This window comes from Taudactylus pleione, unplaced genomic scaffold, assembly GCF_031769625.1.
Source record: "Taudactylus pleione unplaced genomic scaffold, aTauple2 ptg000051l, whole genome shotgun sequence".
NCBI lineage: Eukaryota > Metazoa > Chordata > Amphibia > Anura > Myobatrachidae > Taudactylus > Taudactylus pleione.
Window position 1 is genome coordinate 5121196 of NW_028284453.1, and position 26712 is coordinate 5147907.

Sequence of the window (26712 nt, forward strand, 5' to 3'; positions counted from 1 at the left end):
CATACTGAGCGATTCACAGACGGGTGCCTTTACAGCATAGGTACATAGTGTCCAGATACTGAATTATTTTACACAATGCCGCTTCCAAATGTCATATATGTGAAAGTAGGAAGCGCTATTTGCTTCTATGTTAAATAACAGCGATATGGCCATATGGGTTGGGTATGGGATCCCGGCGACTGGGATGCCACTGGTCAGAATACTGACAGCGGCATCCCAACAGTCAGTCAGAATCCCGACACCCGTAGGGAAGTACTGCTAAAGCTAACCTCTAACCCTCCCTCCCCGATGCCTGAACCTAACCTCCCACCTAATGCCTAAACATAACCTCCCCGCACCCTAAAACTAACCCTCCCCTCACTCCCGATACTTACCTTTTGGGATACCGGCGGTCGGGACACTGGATAAAAGGATAAATACAACTTTGTTATAGCCCCTCCCTAATCAAATATGCTCCTATAGCACTCCCACCAGTAACTAAATGGTCTCCTGCAAAACATTTGTGTACTCTAAAGCCGACCACAGATCTTCAACACAACAGCTTCTACAGGGCTTCTATGAATGGCTATGGACAGACTGAGCCCTTGGAGAAAGCCAGGTGGATTATCCATATTTGCAGTATGTGTTAGGTCTTTGTGACCAGAAGTGGTGTCCACTGAAAGGGGGTTATCCATGGACGTTTTCTACTCAATGTGGATCTACAGATTTTCAAATTTTGCGTCCTAGTTGCGTTGCACCCGCAGACAAAGCCTCTCAATGTGACACAGAGACTCGCACAGGAACTGGTATAACACATGTACAAAGTCGCAGGTAAAGCATAACGGATTGTAGCGGGAGGAATAACCGCGGCACTCGAATCAGAACCTTCTATACACAGGTTTGAGATCCAGTCGCACATAGATGTACAAGTACCGCAAGCCCAGGTGGTCACTGTATGCTAGTAATGTAGTTTTGTCGTTCTTGGTTATTTTAGCAGCGAGACTTAGACGCGCATTTTGAGTGAATAGGATGCTCGGCGTAGCCGAGTCGCACAGACCCCTGCGTGCTGAGAGGGCTATTTGGCATGACTTGAGCCACAGTATATGAGGACAAATACGCATACTCCTACCTTATAATACAATTACTTCCCATGGTGCTGGTTTCTGCCCCATAATAAAGGTTCCCAGGGTACTGTACCTTAGTACAAGCAGTGGCGTCACTAGGTTGGTGCGGGCCGGCCTCACCAGGTAACACCATCCGAGGGGGTGACACCAAAATAGCAGAGCTGCTCTGCTATGTTGGTGTCACCCCCTTGGATGGTGTCACAGAACAACGCTGCAGGGATGATGGATGACATGCATGTCATCCGCACTGTGCTGGGAGAGGCTTGGGGCTTCCTAGCAGCTCCCAGAGAGCTGGGCAAGCCCCCAGCATGACAAGGACGGGGGTGTGACACGCGGTCACGCCCCCAAAATGGCACACATCCATGGGTGTGGCCTTGTGGGCATAAGGCCACCCCCCTTTCACGCACGGCTGAGGGGTCAGTAGGTGCCGCACCAGGGGGCCACCATCCATTGTGACATCTCTATGGACAAGTACAGTTAAACCGGATATAAAAAGTATTGTTTTTGTCAAAATAGAATTTTGAGGATGGACGAATTAGGACTGCAACAGTATGTTCAGTAATTGGCCAATCTGAAATGAGATCTGGCTACTTGGCCTGTCCGTCGGTGACAATGTGTTGGCATGAGACCTACCTGGCCAAAGACCAGTTCGTTGTCATACCAAACGACCATATGACAATGTGTGTGTAGCTCGAGTCACCTACGTGAATAGTAATGCAAAACTACAGAACGACGAAGGGTCCTACTCTTTAATGGCTGCTATTTACTGAATTTATTTTGTATTGTAGTATCAGCAGGGCTGGCATGACATCCTTTCCAGCAAAGCGGCCGCACGAGGGCACCATCCCAAAGGGGGCGCAGTGCTGTCCGGCACCAAGGCCCAGGACTGATTACCGGTGGCAATCGCCAGCAGCACCGCGTCCTATAACCTAACTTCTGGCCAGGGCAGCGCTGGGTGTCTCAGAAGCAGCCTGGGCTGTGGCCTTTAACCAGTGATGTGATATCATAGGTTACGCCACCGCAGAGTGCACTGCAAAAGTGACTTACTGAGGCTTCTGCAAGTTACTCTACTGAAGTTCTCGGACGGTCTGTGTTCAAGACAGTGTGTATTATTTTGTGACAGTGAGGGCAATGATTGTTTTTTATTCTTGAGGGGGCTATGAATGTAGGTTTTATTTTATGTGGGGGCCTGTGAGTGTGTGTGGAGGGGTGGTGGGAGGTGCTCCAAACTTTCTCGCATGGGGTGAGTAGACCTGATCAAAGTTGAATAATTAAAATGAAATTAAAAAAATTACCCAGCCTCCTTGTTTCTGCAGCCACGGTACGAACATGTCCATGTATTGAAGGCTGTAGCCCATTAGTGTGTGTACAGTGTGACTATTAATCCCAGCCACCTTCCTGGTCAGCTCCATGGTCAGGGCTATTTTAGTCAGTTCAGGACTCATGCTGGCACCCACTTCACCTGGTGCTACCTCTGCCTGGCTTGTGAAAACTTCCGCAAGGCGGGAGAAGCTGCCGTAGGACATCCTTGTGAGAGCGCTCCGGAGGAAGGGATCTTTGTTGATCTAGAGGATAAATAACAAGCACAGTGGTCAGAGTTTGAACCATTTAAATAACTCTGCTACCATAGAACGTGAATGTGACCTTATTTTTTAACTACTAGAATACCTACTCAAATCTGTGGTTTATTTTTTGCTTTTGTTAATATACATTCAATTCACTAAGCTGTGAGTTGTGTTGGGCGGTCTCTTCTCCCGAGTAAAGTGCCCAAAACTATTCAGTAAGAGGCCCGTAATGAGCTTTAACCGCTGCCTCAGGGCTGCTTACAGGTTGATCGCGGGTCTCGAACTATATAGCTCCGGGCACTTTACCCGGGAGAGGGTTTGTCCAACGCAACCTGCGACTATATATAATCATAGGAAGTTTCCCCATGCCTAGTGAAAAAGGGTCTGTTGTATCCAAAAGACAAATTGCTTTTGCAATACTATTGTATTTTGCTAAGCAACAAAATCATTCCACACATCTCGCAGTGGTTAAGGAATGTATTAAAGAAAGTATGCATTGTCGGATTCGAGGTGAGCTTTTGTAATCTAGAGCTGCATATATTATAGTAGGGAATCGCCATACGCTACCTTCTGAGCTGCCCCTTCTCTGCTGTACTGGTTACACCTGAGTGATGCAACTGTGACAAACCATTCATCAGCCCACAGATAGGGCGAGGATGCATGCAGTGGTAATACATGCCACGATCACAGTGTACCATCACAGGAGTAGCCTTATATCACAGATGGCATCAGGGGATCATAGAGGGACACCCATTCAAAAGACTAACTGCATCTCAACTGTAGCGTTACATCACAGGTGTAGCGCTGGGGTACGTACTCGCAGATGATTTTACATATGACATTGCTGAATTTCTCAAACCAGAATGAGAACATAGCAGGAACACTTAACGGTCATCAACTATGGCAAAAAGATACAATACAATTATTAGGAGCAACCACTTTCTTCTATGGTCCATCTGCTATTTGCTGAACCTGACCTGAGGATTGTAGAAGCATTTTATTTCTTTTAGTGATCGACCACTATTACTAAGGTCATGGCGGGATGTTATAGGTGTTATAGGTGGGAGCACATACCCTTAGGGCACAGGTTCTCAAACTCAGTCCTCAGGACCCCCAAGCAGTGCATGTTTTCCAAATCTCCCAAAATCACAAGTGAAATAATGAGCTCCACATGTGGATCTTTTAAAATGTGTCCTGTGCACCTGCCAGGAGACCTGAAAAATGTGAGCTCTGTGGGGTTCTGAGGACTGAGGGTCTGATTCATTAAAGATCGCTATTGTTACACAGACAGGCGATTGTTGCGTACATGCACGTAGAGTCATAGAGCCATCGCTGAGTGATTGACAGGCAGTGAGCATTTGGCGGTGGTGACAGGGGGGGGGGGGGGAGGGGTCAGAGAAACGCAGGCATGCCTGTCCGTTTGAACGCTGTTGCATGGGTGTGCATAAATTAGCCATTGCGGTTGCATACGCATCTTGAGTACTCTAAGTAAGGTCAGGGCTGCCAAAATTCTACGTGGGGGGCCGATGGGGGATGCGGTGGGGATCTAGACAAGCGGGATGCCTGCATCGAAATCCCGAACGCCGAAATCCTGGCATGCCAACGTCGGGATCCCTACAGACGCCTAGGTTTAGGCGCACCGGGGAAAGTTAGCGTTGGGCTCCGGGCAGGTGGGAGGTTAGGGTTAGGATCTGGGCGGGGGAGGGGGGTTAGGTTCAGGCTCCCCCAGGGGGGTTAGATGCTATGGGGGAAGGGTTAGGTTTAGGCACTTACCGGGAGGGTTAGGGTGCGGGTTAGGGAAGGTTAGTATTAGGTTACAGGAAAGGAGGGTTAGGGGGTAAATAGGACAGGGGAACATTACTTACCGTTCCCCTGTTGGGATTTGAACCATCGGGATGCCGCTGTCAGTGTACCGACAGCCAGCATCCCGTCCATCGGTATTTCATAACGATTCCAGCCGATGGTACTCGATGTTACCAATGTTCATGGAGGTTTGCAAGGTATTGCAGATGTGAGATAGCGGTAGTGGGAGGCAGCGGGCATCCCTATGCTGGCAGTGTGATGGCATTGTGTTAGCAATCATTAGCATATTTTCGCAGCAGACCTGCTTGCGATTACTGAGCTGCAATCGCAATAGTGATCCTAACTGAACCAGCCCCTGAGTTTGAGAACCACTGCCTTAGGGCATTGAAGAAGGGAGAAAGGCACAATATATACTAGGATAAAAGGAGAACTAAATAACAATTTGTAATTAGCATTTTAATTGGGATTAAAGAGTAAACAAAAAGTGATCACTATATATATAAAAAGCAGCATAAAACTGAAATAAAAACAGTTATATCAATTACGTGCTTTATATGAACAATTTGTAACATGATAAGACTGCTTGCAATTCATTTTTCCCTTTTGTGTGTCAGAGTACATAACAGCTAGGAGAATTGGATTTCCTGTAGACCAAATTCCACTTACACCCTCTGTGGTGCTACATTCATAGCCATACTGTGTTAATGCATACTCACTGACCTGCAGATACACTGCTTTTCTTCAAGCTCGGCCAATGTTGCCTTTGATAAGTTAATTTCCCAACACCTAATAATGTCAATTTACATTTATTCAGATGTAAATTACGTCCAGGCTTCCACCCTGGTGACAATTAGAAAGCACCTGGACTGGGGTTTCCTCATTACCATGAAAAGAATACACCTAATAGTCACCACAATGGGCTGGGAGGAAATTCACACAATGCAGCTAAGAGCAAACCAGCAATGAGCAAAGTCTCTTAGGGTGATGGTCACAAATGTCTATACAAAGCAGAATACAGGCAAGAGTCAATAGACCTTTCATTTTGTAAGGTGCACTGTGCACAAAAGAAAAGTATATTTATACAAAAACATGTATTCAGCTCACTAGCTATTTTGCATTGATAAATGCGGACACATTTTTATAAATGGATTTGTGAATGGTGCACAATGTCTTTATATTCATGGCAACACATTATACTCAATTGCTCTTTGCTTAAAAGGATTAGTTGCAGCGATTCTAATATTCACAAATATGTATGCAAGCGCTTCATAAACTTTAGTTTACTAAAGATACACAGTATATAGCTACTATCCATAACCCTTTCTTCCTACTGAGAGCGTTACATGAGCTCTTCCTACACCCAGTAAGGGTACGTACTGCCAGGCAAATGTGCCCCCCCCCTGCATTCACATGATGCAGAGTGAATATCATTATCAAAGTAGTGAATTACAACCTATAGACAAATGCTACTACACCTGCCATGAGCACTTGTTGTGTCTATGGCAGGAGTGTAGTCACAGCCCTTGTTGTGTCTATGGCAGGAATGTAGTCACAGCCCTATGGCAGGAGTGTAGTCACAGCCCTTGTTGTGTCTATGGCAGAAGTGTAGTCACAGCCCTATGGCAGGAGTGTAGTCACAGCCCTTGTGTCTATGGCAGGAGTGTAGTCACAGCACTTGTTGTGTCTATGGCAGGAGTGTAGTCACAGCACTTGTTGTGTCTATGGCAGAAGTGTAGTCACAGCACTTGTTGTGTCTATGGCAGAAGTGTAGTCACAGCCCTATGGCAGGAGTGTAGTCACAGCCCTTGTTGTGTCTATGGCAGAAGTGTAGTCACAGCCCTATGGCAGGAGTGTAGTCACAGCACTTGTTGTGTCTATGGCAGGAGTGTAGTCACAGCACTTGTTGTGTCTATGGCAGAAGTGTAGTCACAGCACTTGTTGTGTCTATGGCAGGAATGTAGTCACAGCCCTATGGCAGGAGTGTAGTCACAGCCCTTGTTGTGTCTATGGCAGAAGTGTAGTCACAGCCCTATGGCAGGAGTGTAGTCACAGCCCTTGTTGTGTCTATGGCAGGAGTGTAGTCACAGTACTTGTTGTGTCTATGGCAGGAGTGTAGTCACAGCACTTGTTGTGTCTATGGCAGGAGTGTAGTCACAGCACTTGTTGTGTCTATGGCAGGAGTGTAGTCACAGCCCTTGTGTCTATGGCAGGAGTGTAGTCACAGCCCTTGTGTCTATGGCAGGAGTGTAGTCACAGCCCTTGTGTCTATGGCAGGAGTGTAGTCACAGCCCTTGTGTCTATGGCAGGAGTGTAGTCACAGTACTTGTGTCTATGGCAGGAGTGTAGTCACAGCACTTGTTGTGTCTATGGCAGGAGTGTAGTCACAGCCCTTGTGTCTATGGCAGGAGTGTAGTCACAGCCCTTGTGTCTATGGCAGGAGTGTAGTCACAGCCCTTGTGTCTATGGCAGGAGTGTAGTCACAGCCCTTGTGTCTATGGCAGCAGTGTAGTCACAGCCCTTGTTGGGTCTATGGCACTAGTGTAGTCACAGCACTTGTGTCTATTGTCAAAATAATCTACGGAGCAATGTTACCACCTGATGTTGTCTGGTCATACAGAGTATAACACTATTTATGTCACTACAGGAGGATCCTACAGACTGAGTTTGATAGAACTGCTAAAAATAAAAGGCAAGAGGTCGTACTTTTCTGTGTTGAATGGTGACCCCACGAACATCAAAATTGGGGCATCATACAAGCAGAGTTTCCAATATATTCAACTTTGACCAGGTATGACAACCCCACAGAATGTACAATGGATGATCAAGTCCCACTATGTGTGTGTGGTCAGCTTTGCTCTGCACTTATTCACGTTAGAGATTGGGTCACACTCATCTCTCACCTGCTCATTGATGACCACCGCCTGCTCCTGGAGAAGAGCCACCAACTTCTGGATCACCTCCTCCTTGTCTTCAACAGATGGCCGGTCATTCGTGGTCACATTATTGTTCTCTGTGAATGGGAGATGCACAAATGACATATCGGTCAAAATAAATATTGGTCAAGATAAATAATACAACATGTGCTTTATTACTCTAAGCATATAACGGGATCTATGGATATATGTTGCTCACACTGTAGAGTATAGTGTCCTAAACAAGGTACTCCTCACCAGACTGTACCGGCTATACTTAAGAGAAAGTCAAAACATTGTGGAAGGCGATTGTGAAGTAACTGTGCAGTAAAAGTCGTGTAGCCCAAAACAATTAGATTCAGTCTTTTTTTAAATTTTAAAATGAAAGCCGGCAACTGCTAGAGCAGTTTTCATAAAAAGAATAAAAGTTTTGATTGGACTATTCATATGAATGCAAAAACTTTATACCTTTCTCTGCGAGGGCGGTTTACAGACCAGGAACAGGGGCCAGTTGATCCCTTTGTATAAGCTTACTTTTGGGTAATTAGGACACAGTGCACATTCTTGAAAGTGGACAAATACAAGCTCTTAACAAATGAAGACTAATACCCCTTTCACACCGAGGCAAGAACACTGGAAAAACCCAGGTCATGTATTGGTGTGAATGGGTCAACACAGGTTATGCGACCCGGGTCCGCGACCCTGGTCATGACCAGGTCTTTTACCGGGTCTGAGACGGATACGCTATGGTCTGAAAAGGGTGTTCCCAGTTTCTCTACCTGGGTTACAAACAAGGAACCTTCATTGGTGGATCGGAAGCTGTTAATGACATGCCACGGTAACAACATGATGAATCTGTTCTGCAGAACAGACACGAGTCCAGTGTGAAAGACCATGACCTAGGATTTACCTGGGACCAAAGTGTGGTGATAATGGATGAAAGGGGTATAACAAATGTCACTTATCTGTTTCAAGCATAGCACAATAACACATAGGATCATGTTGGGCATATGCTATGGGACATTTCAAGAACTTAACTGTTGTTGTAGATTTAACTGGCTCCCATGACACAACTGTTGCCCGCACTCCTTCCCTACTCGGTCACCATGGCTTGTTCCATCATAGACGCAGCCCATGCTGACAGTAACTGTACACTGTATGTATGCCATAGGCTAAGTGTGAGAAGTGAGCGTTATCTTACTCCCCACACTTGGTTCTCAGGCCAGTCAAATGATCGGGGTCACCAAGGACCTCTCATCGTTGTCAGCGGGCTGATAAGTACAGCCAAGGGTAATGAGTGACAGGAGAGGCCGTTTGTGAGTGGTAACAAGGGAAGGACACTAATAACGAGGGGTTGGAGATGCGAACGCAGGCATGCCTGAGTGTTTCAACGCCGTTTTAGAGGCGTGCATAATTAACAGGCAGCGTCATAGTACATGTCACTTGTCTTTTTTTTACACTGATTTCCTCGCAATGCTTGCGGTACTGTATTCACATCCGATGGTGCTCGATGTACCAATGTTTTAATACACTTCCTGGAGATGACGTGGTGCTGGTGGGCGGCTCTGCCTGTGCGATTGGGCGTACACATACACAAAGTGGCCGCTCGCTAAGACATGCTGGGTGTACTTATGCCTTGGCGTCACTTTGACAAATTTGCATACGCATCCAGCGAGCGTACGCAGATAGCGAACGGGTCTGAATCAGGCCCACAGATTGATGTTAGTGTCCCTTTCACTATGCTGCCAACACAGAGATGCACCATTAAGAAGTTATTAAATAAAGTTTAGTAAAACAAAGAAATAAAATGCCTCTATGCCTTTGCCCATGGACAGCGGAAGAAATCCTTGCAGCTTAGAAATAAAAGAAATATATAAAAATGTTGTTCTTACCAGGCCCCCAGGACCCTGACATTTTTGGGATTGGCCTTGGACAAACATTTACAGTCTCAGGAATGCTCTCGGTACCCGAGGGGCTCTTGACTTTCTTGTGTTTGATCAACGTGTCCAACTTTTTGGCAGCCAAGTTGTAAATCTCGGAGTCCTCGATCTTCCCTACTAAAAGTGAAGTACTAATAAGTCAACTCATTGTCATATATTTTCTCATTTGAAAAATAAAGTAAATTTAAATCAAGCATATAACAAAGCATGGCCCCGGAATGCAGATTTACAATACTAAATTAATTTGTATAAAAGCTGTAGTAATGTACGCAACCTTCAGGAGGCAATAATATTTCAGATATATGTGTGAAATGTCTGCTCAGGTATTTGTTTGTATATCTAATAAATAGACTACAGAGCCATGTATGGCTGACAATGTCTTGCATTCGCTACATCATCATCGTAAACATAATAACACTGAACACTGTCTGCGTGAGAGTTGTTACATAAACATTTGGCAACAAAATATTTTTTTTTATTTTGTAATAAAAATAAAACTTAGGTATACTATGATGTTATTTTGGCAGAGCAGGTGATGTGGCTTTTAAAGAGGACCAGTCACTAACAATATTAAAGCAAAATATATGTTAAGTAGTTTTAAAGTGTCTTAAGAACTCACGTTCTGAAGCTTGGAGAGATGTATGTATTTATATATTTCAGACCCTATTTATAATACATGTTCCAACAGACGGAAATCCTGAAAACCTGGACTGCTAGGGTGTTTGAGAACTTAAGTTGAGGACAAACTGTGCCTCATCCTCCCAGTAACAGCTGTGCAACGCCCCATCTTGAGGACACAAATACCTGAATAATCATCTGCCATTGCTCAGGTCATTAGTGTCTAGGTGGGTACACATTGCACGACATATCGCCCGTCCCGGCGGATTGGGCCGACATATTGTCCACATTGGCATATGGTTACTCACTATGGACAACTATGCGCACTCCCGCAGGTCGTTCATCTGGGTCGTTCCGTCGGCCTGCATGTAGGGCCGGCGGAACGACCTAGCTGCTGACGCCAGGCAGGTGAATGAAGCCAGTGCCTAACATATCGGGCGGGCGCTGCATCGTGCAATGTGTACCGGCCGCCTGATATGTCGGTCCATCGGGCATCGCACCGCTGGGTACACAGCTTCTGTGACTACACTCTGGGAGATCTCATCCATGCTTCATTGGTAATGCAAACAGTGCACAAACGTGAAGTTTGTTCTAGCACGTGCAAGATCTCAGAACAGACCAGAAGAGATGCTGATGGAGACAAAGCATTGTCCCAGTTGATTATTCTACTAGGAGAATATGCATTTGCAGTGGGAAGAAAAATTTAGAAGATCCACCTCAAATACAGAAGAAGTATATAAAACTCATACCAGTTCTTTTCAATTGAGGAGAATGCTCATCCTCATAACAAGGCATCACCGGTAGAAAGTCGGGCCGGGAAGGTGTGGGGTCCGTGCCAGCAATATCTTTCTGTGTTTTTTTCTTCAGCAAGTTTTTTAAGGAGAAAGGTTTACTAGACTTCTTCTGAGCTCCATTTGATAAGTGCTTCTCGTGAGGGCCAACTTCATTGTCATGCTGCCCGTCCGCCAAAGAAATGGTGGAAGTCGCCACAGTACAGGCAAGTAAGGGGTTGGGGGATTTGGGGCGTTTCATAGAATCCCTCTTGGTCGCACCTTTGCCATGGTCATCTAGAATAGCTTCAATAGAGTCCCTGGATTTACTGTTAAGGCTTCCATTCTTCTCAGTAGCAGCCCTGTCCTTGGTATGGCTATCTCTTCTCAATAGCTTCTTAATGTTTATTCTGAAGTCATGTTTTGGCTCTTCCACTCGCCGGTTTTCCTCGTGAATGGCATCCCATTTACCGTTGCTCTCCTGAGTGCCCTCAGCAATAAGGGTTTCCACTCGATCTCTTCCAGACTCTTTGGATTTTTTTCGCTCTGACTTTTTAGCTTTCCTTACGGTTCCATCCCTGCTTTCTTCATGACTATTCCTGATGGGAAAAAAAACAACCAAAAACATTTAGTTTTATATTTCTTCCAAAATTAGGGAATTAGAGCACCAACCAACCAACCAACCTTTGGAGCACCATCAATGCGGATGTAACCGAGCACAAGACTTTGACTATTAAGGCCCACTTGACTTTACCCGCTGAGACCGTATAGGCAAATGAGTTTGCAATCTCTGCATTTCAGTCCTAACCAAGTATGCAATGCTATGAAAGTAGAGCAATTGTGCAAGATTTCTCGCTCCCCACAAGCTATTACATAAGTGGAAAGGTATTGTATTTTGCACTTGCACACGTCCCTAGGCTTATGATAAATCAAATAAAATTAATGAAACTCATATGGCTCAAAATTTGTGATGAAGGATCGGTTAAAGAGTTACCTGTGCAAGTACTTCTTAGGGTCGTGGTATGCCCGCCCAACATGGCCAACTTGCCTTCCCTCATCTTGACTCAAGGATCGTTTTAAAAAGGCTTCCAAGACGCGCTCTGTTTCCTGTTTCACCTTTATCAAGCTAAGGTCGCCAGTTGTGGGGTTAGTGATTGTGGCCATTCCACATACCTGAAAGACAGGAACGGTAGATAAATGCACTGGTCTCACACCCAATCATCTATGAAATAATAGTCAGGGGAATATTAGATATATAATAAAAGATGTAACACACACATATGCACACTTATTAATGGATGAATTGGTCGTTACCTGAAATCAATATTCAATGTTACATAATATTCATAGCACTATTTATAGCAGGAACCTGAGTTATAGGTTTCTGGAGCCCTCCCAGTCAGTGAATTTATTTGGATTTATTGAGTGGAAAAGGAATTTCTAGTTATAAAAAAAATTAAACCCCACAAAACAGAGTGACATAAATCAAAATAGAAGGATGGGGGGCCCTGCTTATATAGTATACTTAAACTGTACAATTTCTATGTAGTGACTGTATAAAGTATTCACCCCTTTGGTATATTTCACATTCTTACTTCATAAAATCAAGGGAGATTTGTTTGCGATTATTACCAACATGATCAATACAAAATACTATGTAATGACAACTAAAATTAGCTAATTAAGGCAAAAGCATTGACTACAAGTATTCTCCCCTGAAACAGGAAGCTTAGAGATGCAAAGAGAAGGCCGTGAGCAGGCAGCTAAGCACCAGGCGCTGCAAAGAGGAGGCCGGGAGCAGGAAGCTGAGCGTTGCAAAGAGGAGGCCGGGAGCAGGAAGCTGAGCACTAGGCGCTGCACAGAGGAGACCAGGAGCAGGCAGCTAAGCACTAGGCGCTGCAAAGAGGAGACCGGGGAGCAGGAAGCCTGGCGTTGCAGAGAGGAGGCCTGGAGCAGGAAGCTGAGCGTTGCAAAGAGGAGGCCGGGAGCAGGAAGCTAAGCACTAGGCGCTGCAAAGAGAAGATCAGGAGCAGGAAGCTGAGCGTTGCAAAGAGGAGACCGGGAGCAGGAAGCTGAGCGTTGCAGAGAGGAGGCCGGGAGCAAGAAGCTGAGCGGTGCAGAGAGGAGGCCGGGAGCAGGAAGCTGAGCGTTGCAGAGAGGAGGCCGGGAGCAGGCAGCTGAGCGTTGCAAAGAGGAGGCCGGGAGCAGGCAGCTGAGCGTTGCAAAGAGGAGGCCGGGAGCAGGCAGCTAAGCACTAGGCGCTGCAAAGAGGAGATCAGGAGCAGGAAGCAGAGCGTTGCAAAGAGGAGACCGGGAGCAGGAAGCTGAGCGTTGCAAAGAGGAGGCCGGGAGCAGGAAGCTGAGCATTGCAAAGAGAAGGCCGGGAGCAGGAAGCTGAGCGTTGCAAAGAGGAGGCTGGGAGCAGGAAGCTGAGCGTTGCAAAGAGGAGGCCGGGAGCAGGCAGCTAAGCACCAGGCGCTGCAAAGAGGAGGCCGGGAGCAGGAAGCTGAGTGTTGCAGAGAGGAGGCCGGGAGCAGGCAGCTGAGCGTTGCAAAGAGGAGGCCGGGAGCAGGCAGCTGAGCATTGCAAAGAGGAGGCCGGGAGCAGGCAGCTAAGCACTAGGCGCTGCAAAGAGGAGATCAGGAGCAGGAAGCAGAGCGTTGCAAAGAGGAGACCGGGAGCAGGAAGCTGAGCGTTGCAAAGAGGAGGCCGGGAGCAGGAAGCTGAGCGTTGCAAAGAGGAGGCCGGGAGCAGGAAGCTGAGCGTTGCAAAGAGAAGGCCGGGAGCAGGAAGCTGAGCGTTGCAAAGAGGAGGCTGGGAGCAGGAAGCTGAGCGTTGCAAAGAGGAGGCCGGGAGCAGGCAGCTAAGCACTAGGCGCTGCAAAGAGGAGACCGGGAGCAGGAAGCTGAGCATTGCAAAGAGGAGGCCGGGAGCAGGCAGCTAAGCACCAGGCGCTGCAAGAGGAGGCCAGGAGCAGGAAGCTGAGTGTTGCAGAGAGGAGGCCGGGAGCAGGCAGCTGAGCGTTGCAAAGAGGAGGCCGGGAGCAGGCAGCTGAGCGTTGCAAAGAGGAGGCCGGGAGCAGGCAGCTAAGCACTAGGCGCTGCAAAGAGGAGACCGGGAGCAGGAAGCTGAGCGTTGCAAAGAGGAGGCCGGGAGCAGGCAGCTAAGCACCAGGCGCTTCAAAGAGGAGGCCGGGAGCAGGAAGCTGACCGTTGCAAAGAGGAGGCCGGGAGCAGGAAGCTGAGCGTTGCAAAGAGGAGGCGGGAGCAGGCAGCTAAGCACCAGGCGCTGCAAAGAGGAGACCGGGAGCAGGAAGCTGAGCATTGCAAAGAGGAGGCCTGGAGCAGGCAGCTAAGCACCAGGCGCTGCAAAGAGGAGGCCGGGAGCAGGAAGCTGAGCGTTGCAAAGAGGAGGCCGGGAGCAGGAAGCTAAGCACCAGGCGCTCCAAAGAGGAGACCGGGAGCAGGAAGCTGAGCGTTGCAAAGAGGAGGCCGGGAGCAGGAAGCTGAGCGTTGCAAAGAGGAGGCCGGGGAGCAGGAAGCTGAGCGTTGCAAAGAGGAGGCCGGGAGCAGGAAACTACGTGCTGCATTGGGGAAAATGGGAGCAGGAAGCTGGGCGTATCTCAAGGCACCCCACAAGAAGGGACACAGACCCCGCCAGGGAAGCAACCTGCCACCCCCTCGGTCTTGCAACCTTGGCAGAGGCATTGGTCACACAACCCTTGCTATAGCCCTAGTTCTCTTGCAAACTGCAGCTAGATTTGCCTGTATCTTGCCCAGCCCATTGTTTGCAAAGGTTTTACGTTTCTGTAGTATCACCATTGCATTATGTTCCATCACCATGTTTCATTGTATGGATTGTATTCTCAGGGTAATGAACAGTGTCAGGATTGTGCCAAAAAGTTTTAGACTATAAATTCCTCTACTTCATATGAGGTTCATAAGATTTTTTCTTGAGCTTTCTTGAACAATTTTCTTTTTGCCACTCTCATATAAAGAGCAGATCTGTGATGTGCCTGAGCTATTGTTCCCCCTATTGATGCTCAATTTGGAGGACAGCCTGTCCTAAACAAATTCAGTAATGCTGTATTCTCTACATTTCTTTATGATGACCTTGACCGTGCCCTGGAGGATATTAAAAATAGTCTCTGTTACTTATATCTTTACCTTGAATGTTTTTTTTTTTTTAATAACGGTTTCTTGGACTTACTTTGAATGTTCTTTGAACTTCACGATGAAGCCCATTTGTAATACACTAACCATTGTTGTGACTTTTAGGTGGAGGAATAGCTAACTAATATTGTCCTTGTTGCAGTTTTTGTCATTACGAAAAACTTCACTGTTGTTTTGTATTTCTTACGACAGCATTCTGTGTTGATCATTGATATGAATTCCCGAACAAATACATTCTGCTTCCTTGATTTAATAAAATGTGCAAAATGTGATTGCTGGGACACTTTGCAGCCACACTAGGATATTAACAAAAGGATATAATAAAAATGCCAGCTCCATAGAGCAAATACAGGTTTGAACCTGGTGCCTCGAATTGCACAGTAATTCCCTACGAGGGTGCATGGGCTTGCAGAGTGAAAGTAACGCACCTGCAGAGAGGCAGAAGTTTGTACGGGGTGAGGATTAGGGAAAGAACACATTCCCACTATAGCACAGAAGCGGAGCACCTTGTTACACATAGCAGTGCAGAGACAAGCTGTCATTGTGCAGAGCAAACCACTATTAGTGAAATAAACAAAGACAAGGGGTTCAAAGAAACCTCAGTCACTCCCCCTGAACATAGACTTTACGATGAAATGTACACTATGAAGTACTGGTAATACAAGTTTATAATTTACATAGATGGGGGATGGGGGGTGATTCAATTGTTGTTTGGGCGCCCAAACGTAAAGGGCACACTTTGGGTGGAATTCAATTGTTTCCAGCCCCCATCGCGCCCAGCGGAGCTATTCAATTGTTGCTCCTGTCGGGCGCGATCAGCTGCCAGAGCTCCATTTCAGCTCGCAGCCCCAGAGGGGTGCGAGCTGAAATCAGCGAAAAGTGACCTGTTTGGGCGCCCAAACGGCACTTTTCGCACTTTGGTCGGGGTTAGCTAAACCCTACCACTTTGGGCGCGATCAGCACGAAAAGCTGGAACAATTGAATAACGGCCCGCGATCTCCCGTCACTTTAGACCGGGCCGCGAAAACAATTGAATTCCGCTCATTGTCCCTCAGTTAGGGCGCAAGAGCTGAATGTGTGCGCCCAGAAGCTTTGTGCGGCTAAGCCCACCTAAAAGTTCTGCTTTGGGCACCTCGCCACCTGCCAGCAGAAATGTGTGCAGTCGTGGCTATTTGCTCTCCGAACGGAGCAATAACTGAAATAGCCACGATAAAAAAAACAATTGAATCGCCACAGTGGAGCCTGATGCAGATGGCAGTAAGTCGGGCTTATGTGTATATTCGCTGGTGCACAATGTTGTACCCTATATTAGATGTAAAAGATCAGCCTCCAAGCCGGCACTTTTACAATTACATCTAACTTTTTATAACCCACAGCACTGACAACGCCCTAACTGCACGCTGCATAGGCGAGAGCGCAGTGCTACAGCTTTGGTCCAGACGTGAAAGAAATGGGTACAACTGTGCATCGCCCTTACCTACGAGTGCTCAGTTCTGTGCGGTGCGAAAAACACTTAAGATGATCCGAACACAGGTGCATGTTCTCGCTGCTTCACACCCTATGTTTTCTAATCTGTACAGAGATCTGCAGCAACTTGTCACCTATGCATCAATATATCCCTAATCCAGTATACTCACACCTCTTAAAGGCCTATGTTGCTGCAATTATATAATCTTTCTTTCTATTACAAAATAGGAAGGCGTAATCACTGCATTAAAACTACTGTGCAACCTCAGTATTTTTATCTAGGTTATGTAATAATCTCTATTGTTTCCTGTACAGATGCTTTCTCCAGTGTGGTGAGTAGACATAGTAATGGGATACCCTAGCAATGTCACTAACACAGAGATACAGCACAATGGTAGCCCTGAGCAATAATACATACTTTATGATAGGTCTCAAACCAGCTAAAAAGAAAAAAAAAATACATAGGGCAGTAGCTATACTGTATGTCCTTTAACATAATGCCATGTATTTCTGTTCACATAAATGCCTAGACCTCCTTACATGACCTAGCAAAAACAATTACACAAACTGGTAACAAAAACTATGTACAACAAACTTTGGAATGATATGAAATGATAAACATTTATATCCCGATCAGCCACAACATTAAAACCACCTGCCTAATATTGTATAGGTCACCCTCATGCCTCCAAAACAGCTCTGACCAGTAGAGGCATGGACTCCACAAGACCTCTGAAGGTATCTCACAAGACCTCTGAAGGTACCTGGCACCAATACATTAGCAGCAAATCCTTTAAGTCCTGTAAATTGTGAGGTGGGGCCTCCATGGCTCAGACTTGTTTTTCCAGCACATCACACAGATGCTCACTCGAATTGATATCTTGATAATTTGGAGGCCAAGTCAACACCTTGAACTCTTTGTCATGTTTTAATGTTATGGCTGAGATGTGTATGCATGCATGTAAGTATGTATTAATTAATTACAATACTTTACGGCGTCAAGCTACCTTCAGCATCTCAATCTCTTAAGCCGCATTTCCATTAGCAGATATTAATGAGCAATTGCACGATTACAACATCGTAATCGTGCAATCGCTCATTAATCGTGCACTATAATGTCAACAACGACCAGCGATGTGCGCTGCCGCTGGTCGTTTCCGACAACAATCATCGGCTGAACATGCCGGTCAATCTGCTGATATCGACAGATTGGCCATGTTCAGGGATAATGGAGGGTGCCTACATTGAACGACTAGTCGTTCAGTGTTGGCACTGCAGGGGATGGGGAACAACGGTATGATTACGATGTCGTAATCGTACTGTTGTTACCTCATCTGCTTGTGGATGTGCGCCATTACCTCCACTAGTAACGGTATTTGGATATAAGGTCGACAGTCAATAGATCGATAGTTTGACACCAGATGGTCAACATGATAAAAAGAACGACTGACAAAAGGTTGACAGAGTTAAAAGGTCAACACATTTTTAATGTTAAGGTTAAGCACTTTGGGGAGAGTGAGGGTTAGGCTGCCGGACGGAACGGTTAGGGTTAGACACTAGGGGGAGGGTTAGGTTTAAATTACAAAAGAAAGGGGTCGAACATTTGAACCTGTCAACCTTTAAACCCTGTTGAGCTTCTGCACTGTCGACCATTTGTCCGTGTTGACTTGTCGACCATCTGGTGTTGAAGTATTGACTATCGATCTATTATATCACACCCCTAGTAACACTTACAAATACACAAGAATCAGAATGAGACATTTGAGGTAATGCGGTGTAAAAAAAAATAAAAAAAAATTAAGTTTAAAAACTACGTAAGACTTCTGATCAGTAACCATTATGACGTAATCAGGACGCTATTTGATATCTAGTAGAAAACAAAAGCATGTAGCTTGCATCTAGATAGCATATAAAATACATATTTTGTGATACATTTTGTACAGGTTTTAAAATGTTGCAAAATGCCTTTTCCTCTGCATGTATTAACTTTACGTCTAGCGGCACTCTCTGATTAACTTTTGGATAGGCTTGGGGCTTAGGTGGCAACATATGGCCACTGTGACTGCATTTTATGGCATATTGGAGGTCCGAGTGACTTGGGTCATTCTTTTTTCTTTTGTTTTTTAAAGTAGAGAGTAAGGGCAACGTGGGGCCCTTTCAAAGGCTTAAGCCCCACCCACCCCCACACAGGGGGTGGCACCCGCCCCCACACAGGGGGTGGCACCAGCAACCACACAGGGGGTGGCACCCGCAACCACACAGGGGGTGGGTGGGGCCAATCACTGTCTTGAGACCATGACAATTTTTTCCTTCATTGTTTTTTTATGACAATTTGAATCCATGAAACACAAATAAAATAAAGATATAAAAATTACAAAATGCAACATGAGGCTTAGAAAGTAGACAAAGTGTCCACCATTTTAATTTTTATAAATTTGATTATTTTGCATTAAACCTATTCATTTGAATCAAAGGGTGTAAAAAAAAAATCCATATAGCTCCGAAAAAATTTTGGTCGTAAAAAAAACAGTTTCTTCACCGATGTTCGGGTATATTTTGCCGATTTTTTTATCGTGCTATCCAATTAAACTCTGTTTATTACGGGCGAAAATTTTATTTTTCTCCCGAAAATACATAGGATCATCGAAAAGTCGCAGACCTTTGTATTTTCTCTGTCGCGATCAGGAGAAAGACACCTTCTTATCGGGGATTTAGTTTTGCCTGCCTCAACAAAATCCCTGATAAGTGCTGGCTTCGGGGCTAATTCAATACCCCCCTAAGAATGAGAAACAGCAAGAAAAGAACCCATCTAAAAATAAAGCAAAAATGCACATTTGTGAATGTGGTACGGTAATGGGACTCAGGGGAGGACGGTAACCCTGTCGCGGCTGCATCTTCATATGCATCGGTATTGAAAAGTTATGCCAATACTGCAGTCGCTGTAATTTGTACAGACGTACCCACCTGCTGCTCTAATCCGCACCATCGATCTTCTGAGCAATCCTATGCTTGTTCAAATTGTCCATCGGAACTAAGCCACCAGAGCCAGTGAACTTGCTTACAAAGACTTACTCACTGACTACCGACATGCGCAGAAAACGCTTGAGACACGTCTGCGTTTGACTAGCCGTCCTCCCCCATTAATTCCCCGAAACGCACCCAGAGTCCAAAAATACTCACTACAGGTCTTTACATCACTATTTTTTTGTATGGCCAGATATTTACGTCACTATTTTTTGTATGGCCAGGTTTTACATCACTATTTTTTTGTATGGCCAGGTCGTTACGTCACTATTTTTTCGTATGGCCAGGTCTTTACGTCACTATTTTTTTGTATGGCCAGGTCGTTACGTCACTATTTTTTTGTATGGCCAGGTCGTTACGTCACTATTTTTTTGTATGGCCAGGTCTTACATCACTATAGTTTTGTATGGCCGGATAAATTGCATTCATTACAGATTTTATTGCGGCAATAAAATAACCAACCTTACAGTCGATTTTGATAACTAGCCCCCTATTATTTTCCACACTGTAAATCTCTTGATCTTTTACAAACAACTACTAAGGCCTCAGACTTCCTTCTAATATGGAACATCCCATCATATATACACTGGAGATAAATTTACCCTGCATTGAATTTCCCCAACTGCACAGATGCCAGAGGCCCTTTTATGCCGTCACTGAATATCACTATAAAATCCTGACTCATGGAAGATACAATCCTGACTACTGCCAGGCAATGATTGTATTTATGATACTGGGTGTGACTGAAGATGACAGCTAAGGAATATGCATGTTTGTCCCAGTAAAAAAAAAACCACTTCCTTGTCCCGAGATTCTACTTCTTCTCAGGTTGCACAGTGCTAACAATGTTACTGCCGTTTAAAAATAACTTTTCAACAGTGGTTAACAGTAGCATAAACAATTCTGTACTGTGACCCACAGTGGTGGAACAGATGTGGCTGCATCGATGGACATGGTCACTGATGACAGCCTTAGGGTATGGCCGGTAACCATCAGGTTCTTCCGTGTTCACTTGATGTAATCCTATACTGCCCCATGTTATCAGAAGGGATTTCCCTGGCTGATGGGAGGCCTTGGGGCTCAGGAGGAGAAGTGTTTGCATGTCAGGGCTATTAGATCATGTGTAAATTGGATGTAGCAGTTAGTCACTCATTACTAGCTCCCTTGTACTCTGAATCTAATATTGCTGCCAGTCGGGGAAACCTAGAAGAGTATTTGATTTAACGCCACCCTCAAATAAAAGAAAAACAAAAACAAGCAGCTAAATATTAAAGGACACCATACGAGTATATGTAGTTTGGAAAATCTAAAATGAAAATAGTTAACGTATGATTACAAAATAAAGTAAAAATCAGATTAAAAACAATCCTGACGTAGGATGTCTGAATCTGTAGATGAACGGTAAAGTGAAAGTTTGCAGGGACTAATGAACCGCATCACTAATGAAATAATGGGTAAACGATGCAATCCGACGGACTGATTTTGTCGGCGCACTCAGCAGCAGTGCGAGCATTAGCAAAACGGCTGCACGGGTGAATTCTTTGAGAGAAGTCATCTGAATTGGTCCCTGATGCAGGTTATCCGTAATTTGATGCACTGTTGCCCGTCTGTGGGACTGAACAAGCCTGCCCACTCTCCGTTCCGTTCGAGCATCCAGAAGCAGTTTACAACCACAATGCCTTAAGCTCAGACCCAGTTTTCTGTCCGCTGGTCCACTCTGTGGGCAATTTAACAACCGCTGGGCTCAAACAATTCACCAGTGCAGCCGTTTTGCTAATGCTGGCACCTCTGCTGCGAGCGCCAACAATCATTCCACGTTCAAAGTTTGTCAGATTGCGTTGATTACCCATTATTTCATGAGGGATACACGTCATTAGTCCCTGCATACCTTCACCTTTCCATTCTTATACAGATTTAGACCCCCTACGTCAGCATTATCTGTGGAATATCGGATTTTTATAAAATTGCCTGGTGGTCACTATAATTTGGTCACTCAGTGTATTCGTTTTAATACTGGCGAGTGTTGGTTTAAACATAAAGCATACATTTGTGGCCGGCCTCTAGAACCAGTGCAACCTGTATATCGTATACAGCACATAATTAGTGTGCCACTAGAACACACAATTAGCCTAATTTTGACATAACTTTCAGTGGAAGTTTGTCAACAGATCTATAAACAAAAAGAAATCATGCAAACATGTTTTGTAGCGGGGTCTATCAACAGGTGTAACTCAAAATGAATTCACAAATCTGTTGCTGCATCAGCAGACTCTCAGGCGATGTTCAATTGTTTTGCCGATGGGCGCTAGTGCCATGGGAACTCAATAATTATCGCGCCCAAATGCTGAATTTGGGCACCCAAAAGCCTGACAATGAGTGGATTTCTGCTCGCCACCTCAGGAGGGTGTAAGTAGAAATAATGGGCACGCCATCAGCACAAACAATTTAATTACTCCCCGGTCACTTCAGACGGGAGCTGCAACAGCGCTAAGCAATTTAATACCCCTCTCAGAGTATAAGGTGGGGGTGTGACGCCATTCTGGGGCAAGATTTAGCAGTGCACATTATTACACCAGTTACACATCTCCTGTGCTAAGCTCATGCCTTGTGTAGCAAAGGAAAGTTTTCATACATATCAGTTTCACGGTCAAAGTGAAATGATAAAAATACCTGAACAATAGCCACAAAATAAACAGTAAAAGCGTAATAATAGCAGATAGCAGGGGCTCTGACCTGGGTGACTCATGTAATATTTGCAGAGGCGATAATATAAAAATGCTGCTCTTGCTTCAACAGCAGGAACATATTTTTTCTAGGGCAACATTCCACTTCCCCCATGGCAAATACATGGAGTTATGTCACTGTATCACTTTAATAAACTACGTTTCCTATTGGATAAACATGCGATTTACAAATTAGTTGCCCAGGTAATAATAAAATAAATATAATGTAACTGCACAATGTATATAATGGAAAATAATAATAATAATAAAAAATAATAAAATGTAAAAAAAATAAAAACACCAGTAAAAATGAGCTGATTATCTAATACTAGTGTGTACGAGAACCAGCTATGCAGCTAGGTTGTTTTGAAACATTTGCACGACAGCAATACACATTTTTAGACTTCAATAGAGGAATGTCACTGACCCTGTTCCTGTCCACACACTGTATTCCAAGAAAAGAACTAAAAAATGCAAAGCAAACTTTACATCTAAAACTCCTCCTGCAGGGTAAATAATGACATAAAACTCCAAATATTATATTCTGTACTCTGACATTTTACTGCCAAGATGTAAAATGGGAAAAAAACGCAAACCAGCGATTCTAATCAGACACCAACCAGTGATCACACATTGAGGACGGGGGTCTATGAAAATAAAATTTTTCTCAATGTTACATTTTCTACACTAAACAAGTGTTGTTTTTTGTTGCCTGTATATACGTAGCCTATACTAGAAAACCCAACAGCGATCTTGTATTTATGCGTTGTCTATATAGCTCTGCCAGTGTGTGCAGCTCCAGACATGTGGATAAGGAAATCAGTGACACCCGCTTCAAAGAGCTTGCAATCTATATGTAATATAGAAAACTGCTGAGATACAGACCAGAGTGTGCTAGAAGCACCAGAGCGGAGAGCGACACCCCGGGCAGGAAAGAGGAACTGCACAGGTTGTGACAGGTGCAGGGTGCTAGAATGAAGACTATGGGCCTGATTCAGAGCTGAACACTCTGACCAGAGCGCTCGCTCTGAATCAGGGCCATCCTATTTAAATGTGGAGCGGCCTTTTGGACGCTCGCATAGCTGTGGGTTACCACCCACAGCTTATGCGAGCGTCCATGATGATGGTCGCGATGGTCAAAGACCATCGCGACCAACGGGCTTGCGACGAGACCCTGCGGTAGGGTCTCGCTTCCGCAAGCCCAGGAGTGATTTTGGCTCTATCAGAGCCAAAATCACTCCCACTGACATCATTACTGATGTCAGTGGGGCCGGACTCAGACGGTAGGCGTTCCCATGGGAATGCCTCCGTCTGGCAGCCACGCCCCCGGCACGCCCACCAAAGGGGGCGTGCTGTCACTCACCATCGACAGCATGCCCCCTTTAGTGCGAGACCCCGAGCAACGTATTTCTCGTCGCTCACCGGGTCTCGCGCATTCGCACAACGGAGCTCCCTCCGTCGTGCGCATGCGCATTCACCCAACATCGACCCGCTTGCGAGCGACCTTTCCTCGCGAGCGGGTCTGAATGACCCCCTATATCCATAGAAGTGATTTTGTATTAGCGATCAATAACTACATAGCCTGACACAGAGAAGTACTCTATGCCGATTTTTTCGCAGTTGAGTGATTATCGATAAACTGCGCATGCATCTAAGTATGCATCTATGCGTCAAAGTACTCTACCGCAGTTGCTCGCTGCAACCTTTTACTCGCAGTCTGATTGACAGTTCGGGAGCATTTGGGGGAGGTAACAGGGAGTAGCAGCAAAAACGCAGGTGCAACCATTTCCGGGGCGCTTCGCTGCCTTTATCTGCATTTTCGTGCGCAGTAAATATGTCTCCGGCCATTCTGCAGGACCACAGACTTACTCAGGACTGCAACAATCGAATGGTCTGCAACCGATGATGCATCCGTGTAGGCAGGTGATGCGACGCTATATGCAGATACCTGCATTTGTAACGGCGCAAGTGGAAGTCTCAATACAGCTCCCTGCGACATTTGCATAGTAGCTGCGTAGAAAGGTGCAGCAGTGGCGGCATTAGCGTACATCTCTGACGCAGGCCCTAGTGGGCTCTGCTCAGTGCAATGTAAAAACCCCATTAGTCTCAGTGTCAGATGGATCTCTGCCTGCACACAACCATACATAGCTCTCACCTGCGTCTACACTGCCGGGGGCAAACCCAGGTCTTCCAGGGAAAGGGGGGGGGTTTCAAATGCTTGTGCGTATTGCCTTTAGCGTAGTTCTCTCAATCAGTCCACAACTGTGTCATACTCTTGTGTAATGAATTGACCCACTTATTACTCTTACGTATAATATAACGACATTGTGTTGTCACATTCTCAAGTTACGACAAGCAGACTGTTGAGACTATGAGTTGTCCAAGTGGGATCCCCATGTCTAGCACTGTATATGGGAATTTCTCAATCCTACGTTCATAATAAATATAAGCATCAGTGACTTCCTCCCAAACACCACTTAGAAACTTGTAACTTTAGCATAAACACTTCTGCAAATATAAGAGTGTAAGAAATTCCCAAATGAGCTCTGCTTGGAAATAACAAAATACATCACACCAGGGGCTCCATTAAGAACAATCCTAAAGACTATGCCACCAGTATGTAACATAACTTACCTCTCCGGCGAGGTCCAGTGGTGTCTCCCCACATTTAACTAGCACCTACTAGAAGATAATAGCTAGAATCTGATTGGTTGCAATGGGCAACTTCTACACTTCTAAAAACTCTGCTGGTTGCAGAAACCAGCGACAATGACATCAGTCTGGGCGGGCAATATTAAATGCCCATCCAATTGCGATGTCTGACCAGATATATCGAGTGGCCTATTTAAATTGAGTGTATGCTTACCAAATCAGACGCTCGGTCGGCAGGATGGTCATCCGGCCGCTGCATCGGTAAGGTGTGTACCCCGCATTAGTTATAGGTACCAATAGATACATAATAATGTCACCTATTTTAAAATGAGAAGTTAGCTGTCCTAGACAACCAGTAGCAGAGAGGCATGCAACAACTCGCTATGCCGCCACGCCATCCCTGGATGTCAGAGCACTGTCTATTGGGCGAAATTCAGCCCAATAGTTGGCAGGGAGCCCCCCAAGCAGGTGTAACTACAGCGGATCAGGCACACACGTGATACCACCTTAACCACATCAGTGTGAATCCATTGTTGTCAGGGGTGATGTGGCGCTGGGGGGGGGGGGGTCGCATGGTTATTTAGGAAGCACAGTAATCCTTTGGGTCTCATTCGCAAGTCTGCGCTGTGTAAATGGGTAAGAACGCATGAAAACAAAGGCATTTTAACAAGTTTTCCAAATGCCGCCCTTTTATCAGTACAACAGCTTACTGTACTGGTACCATGCGCTAACACATGAAAGACAGGTAGCACCTCAATACAAGAATGTATATATGCGTCATTAGAACAGTAGCCTGAAATTAGAAAAACTATTTGAAAATGTTATAATAATTATTATACTTATCATTAAAAGTTATTTTGGTTGAAACAAACTAGTTCTCACTGGCATCAGTGTCAGTTATATAATTGAGGTGTAGCCACTATTCCACAACATAACCTATATTTATACCCCCCAAAAAAATGCTGTGACTGTAAGGATACAATGTAATAACAACACACAGGACAAAGACACAGATACAGTCACCCAGTAACATGTCAGGGGGCAGATCCCCCAGCTCAGACAGACACAGGGTTGTACCTAACCTCAGACACAGGGGTGTAAAAACTATAAAGAAAGTGTCTGAAATATATATATATATTACACAGTTTGTATATTTTTATAGGCAACAACAATCTAGCACAATACACATAAGGAACAACAGTGAAATACTGTGGGAGAGTAAAATATAATGCAAGAGCCTGGACAGAACACAGAGGCTCTGCTAGTGGCTCCAGCATGCACCCACCTACTCCGGTGATCCCGGACACTGGAGACACCAGGCTGCTCCCCTGATCGCCGACTGCTCCAATGCGCTGGAAAACTTCTGCAGGACTCCCCAGTCCCCGGCAGCCAGGAGCGCAGGGCGCATGCGCCGGGACTCGGAGCCACCCAGGGGACGGGCCGCCGGCTGAGGCTCAGTCCCCGGTCACCGTGTGACGTCACCGGGCTGTTCAAAAGTTTTACGCGGCTGTGAAGGTAGCCTGTGCCCTGTGACGTGTATTTTTCCTCTACGCCGCAGAAAATGAATTTATTTGTTGAACTTGTGTCTTACTTTGAGGCTGCCCCGATGGAAAAAAAAAATAGCCTATTTGCAATATAAGGAAGTGTTTTTCTTCGTTTGTAATTGTCTTGCCTTTAATGTAAAACCATCCTCAATAACCCTATTACTCTAGTATCTTTAAATACAGAATTTTGTAGTGAAATGAGGTTAGTTGTAGCAGGAAACATGATTACTTTGGTGCTACAGTCAGTGCTGATGTGTCCTTTATTATTTAGCTAAAGGACTTCTAATTTGATGTTTTGTCACTGTAAAAATTACCTTCTAGGTAGCAAGTTGCATTAAAAGCTATTGAATGCTATACATGCCACCAGAGCCGTAACTAGACTTTTTGGTGCCCTGTGCCAGAAAGAGCATTGGTGCCCC

General features: G+C 45.4%; 1 protein-coding gene across 1 annotated transcript in view; it reads right to left on the reverse strand.

Annotated features, from left to right (window-relative positions):
• Positions 1-26189, reverse strand: part of BCL2L12 (BCL2 like 12) — a 29510-nt gene extending 3321 nt beyond the window's left edge. Inside the window, exons 1-6 of the mRNA XM_088462579.1 lie at positions 26035-26189; positions 11706-11884; positions 10691-11310; positions 9276-9440; positions 7372-7481; positions 2399-2668 (exon numbers count right to left, since the gene is read on the reverse strand). Coding sequence (XP_088318705.1) covers positions 2399-2668; positions 7372-7481; positions 9276-9440; positions 10691-11310; positions 11706-11875 — 1335 coding nt within the window. The 5' untranslated portion in view covers positions 11876-11884; positions 26035-26189. The remainder of the gene's footprint in view (positions 1-2398; positions 2669-7371; positions 7482-9275; positions 9441-10690; positions 11311-11705; positions 11885-26034) is intronic.
• Positions 26190-26712: the final 523 nt, after the last annotated feature.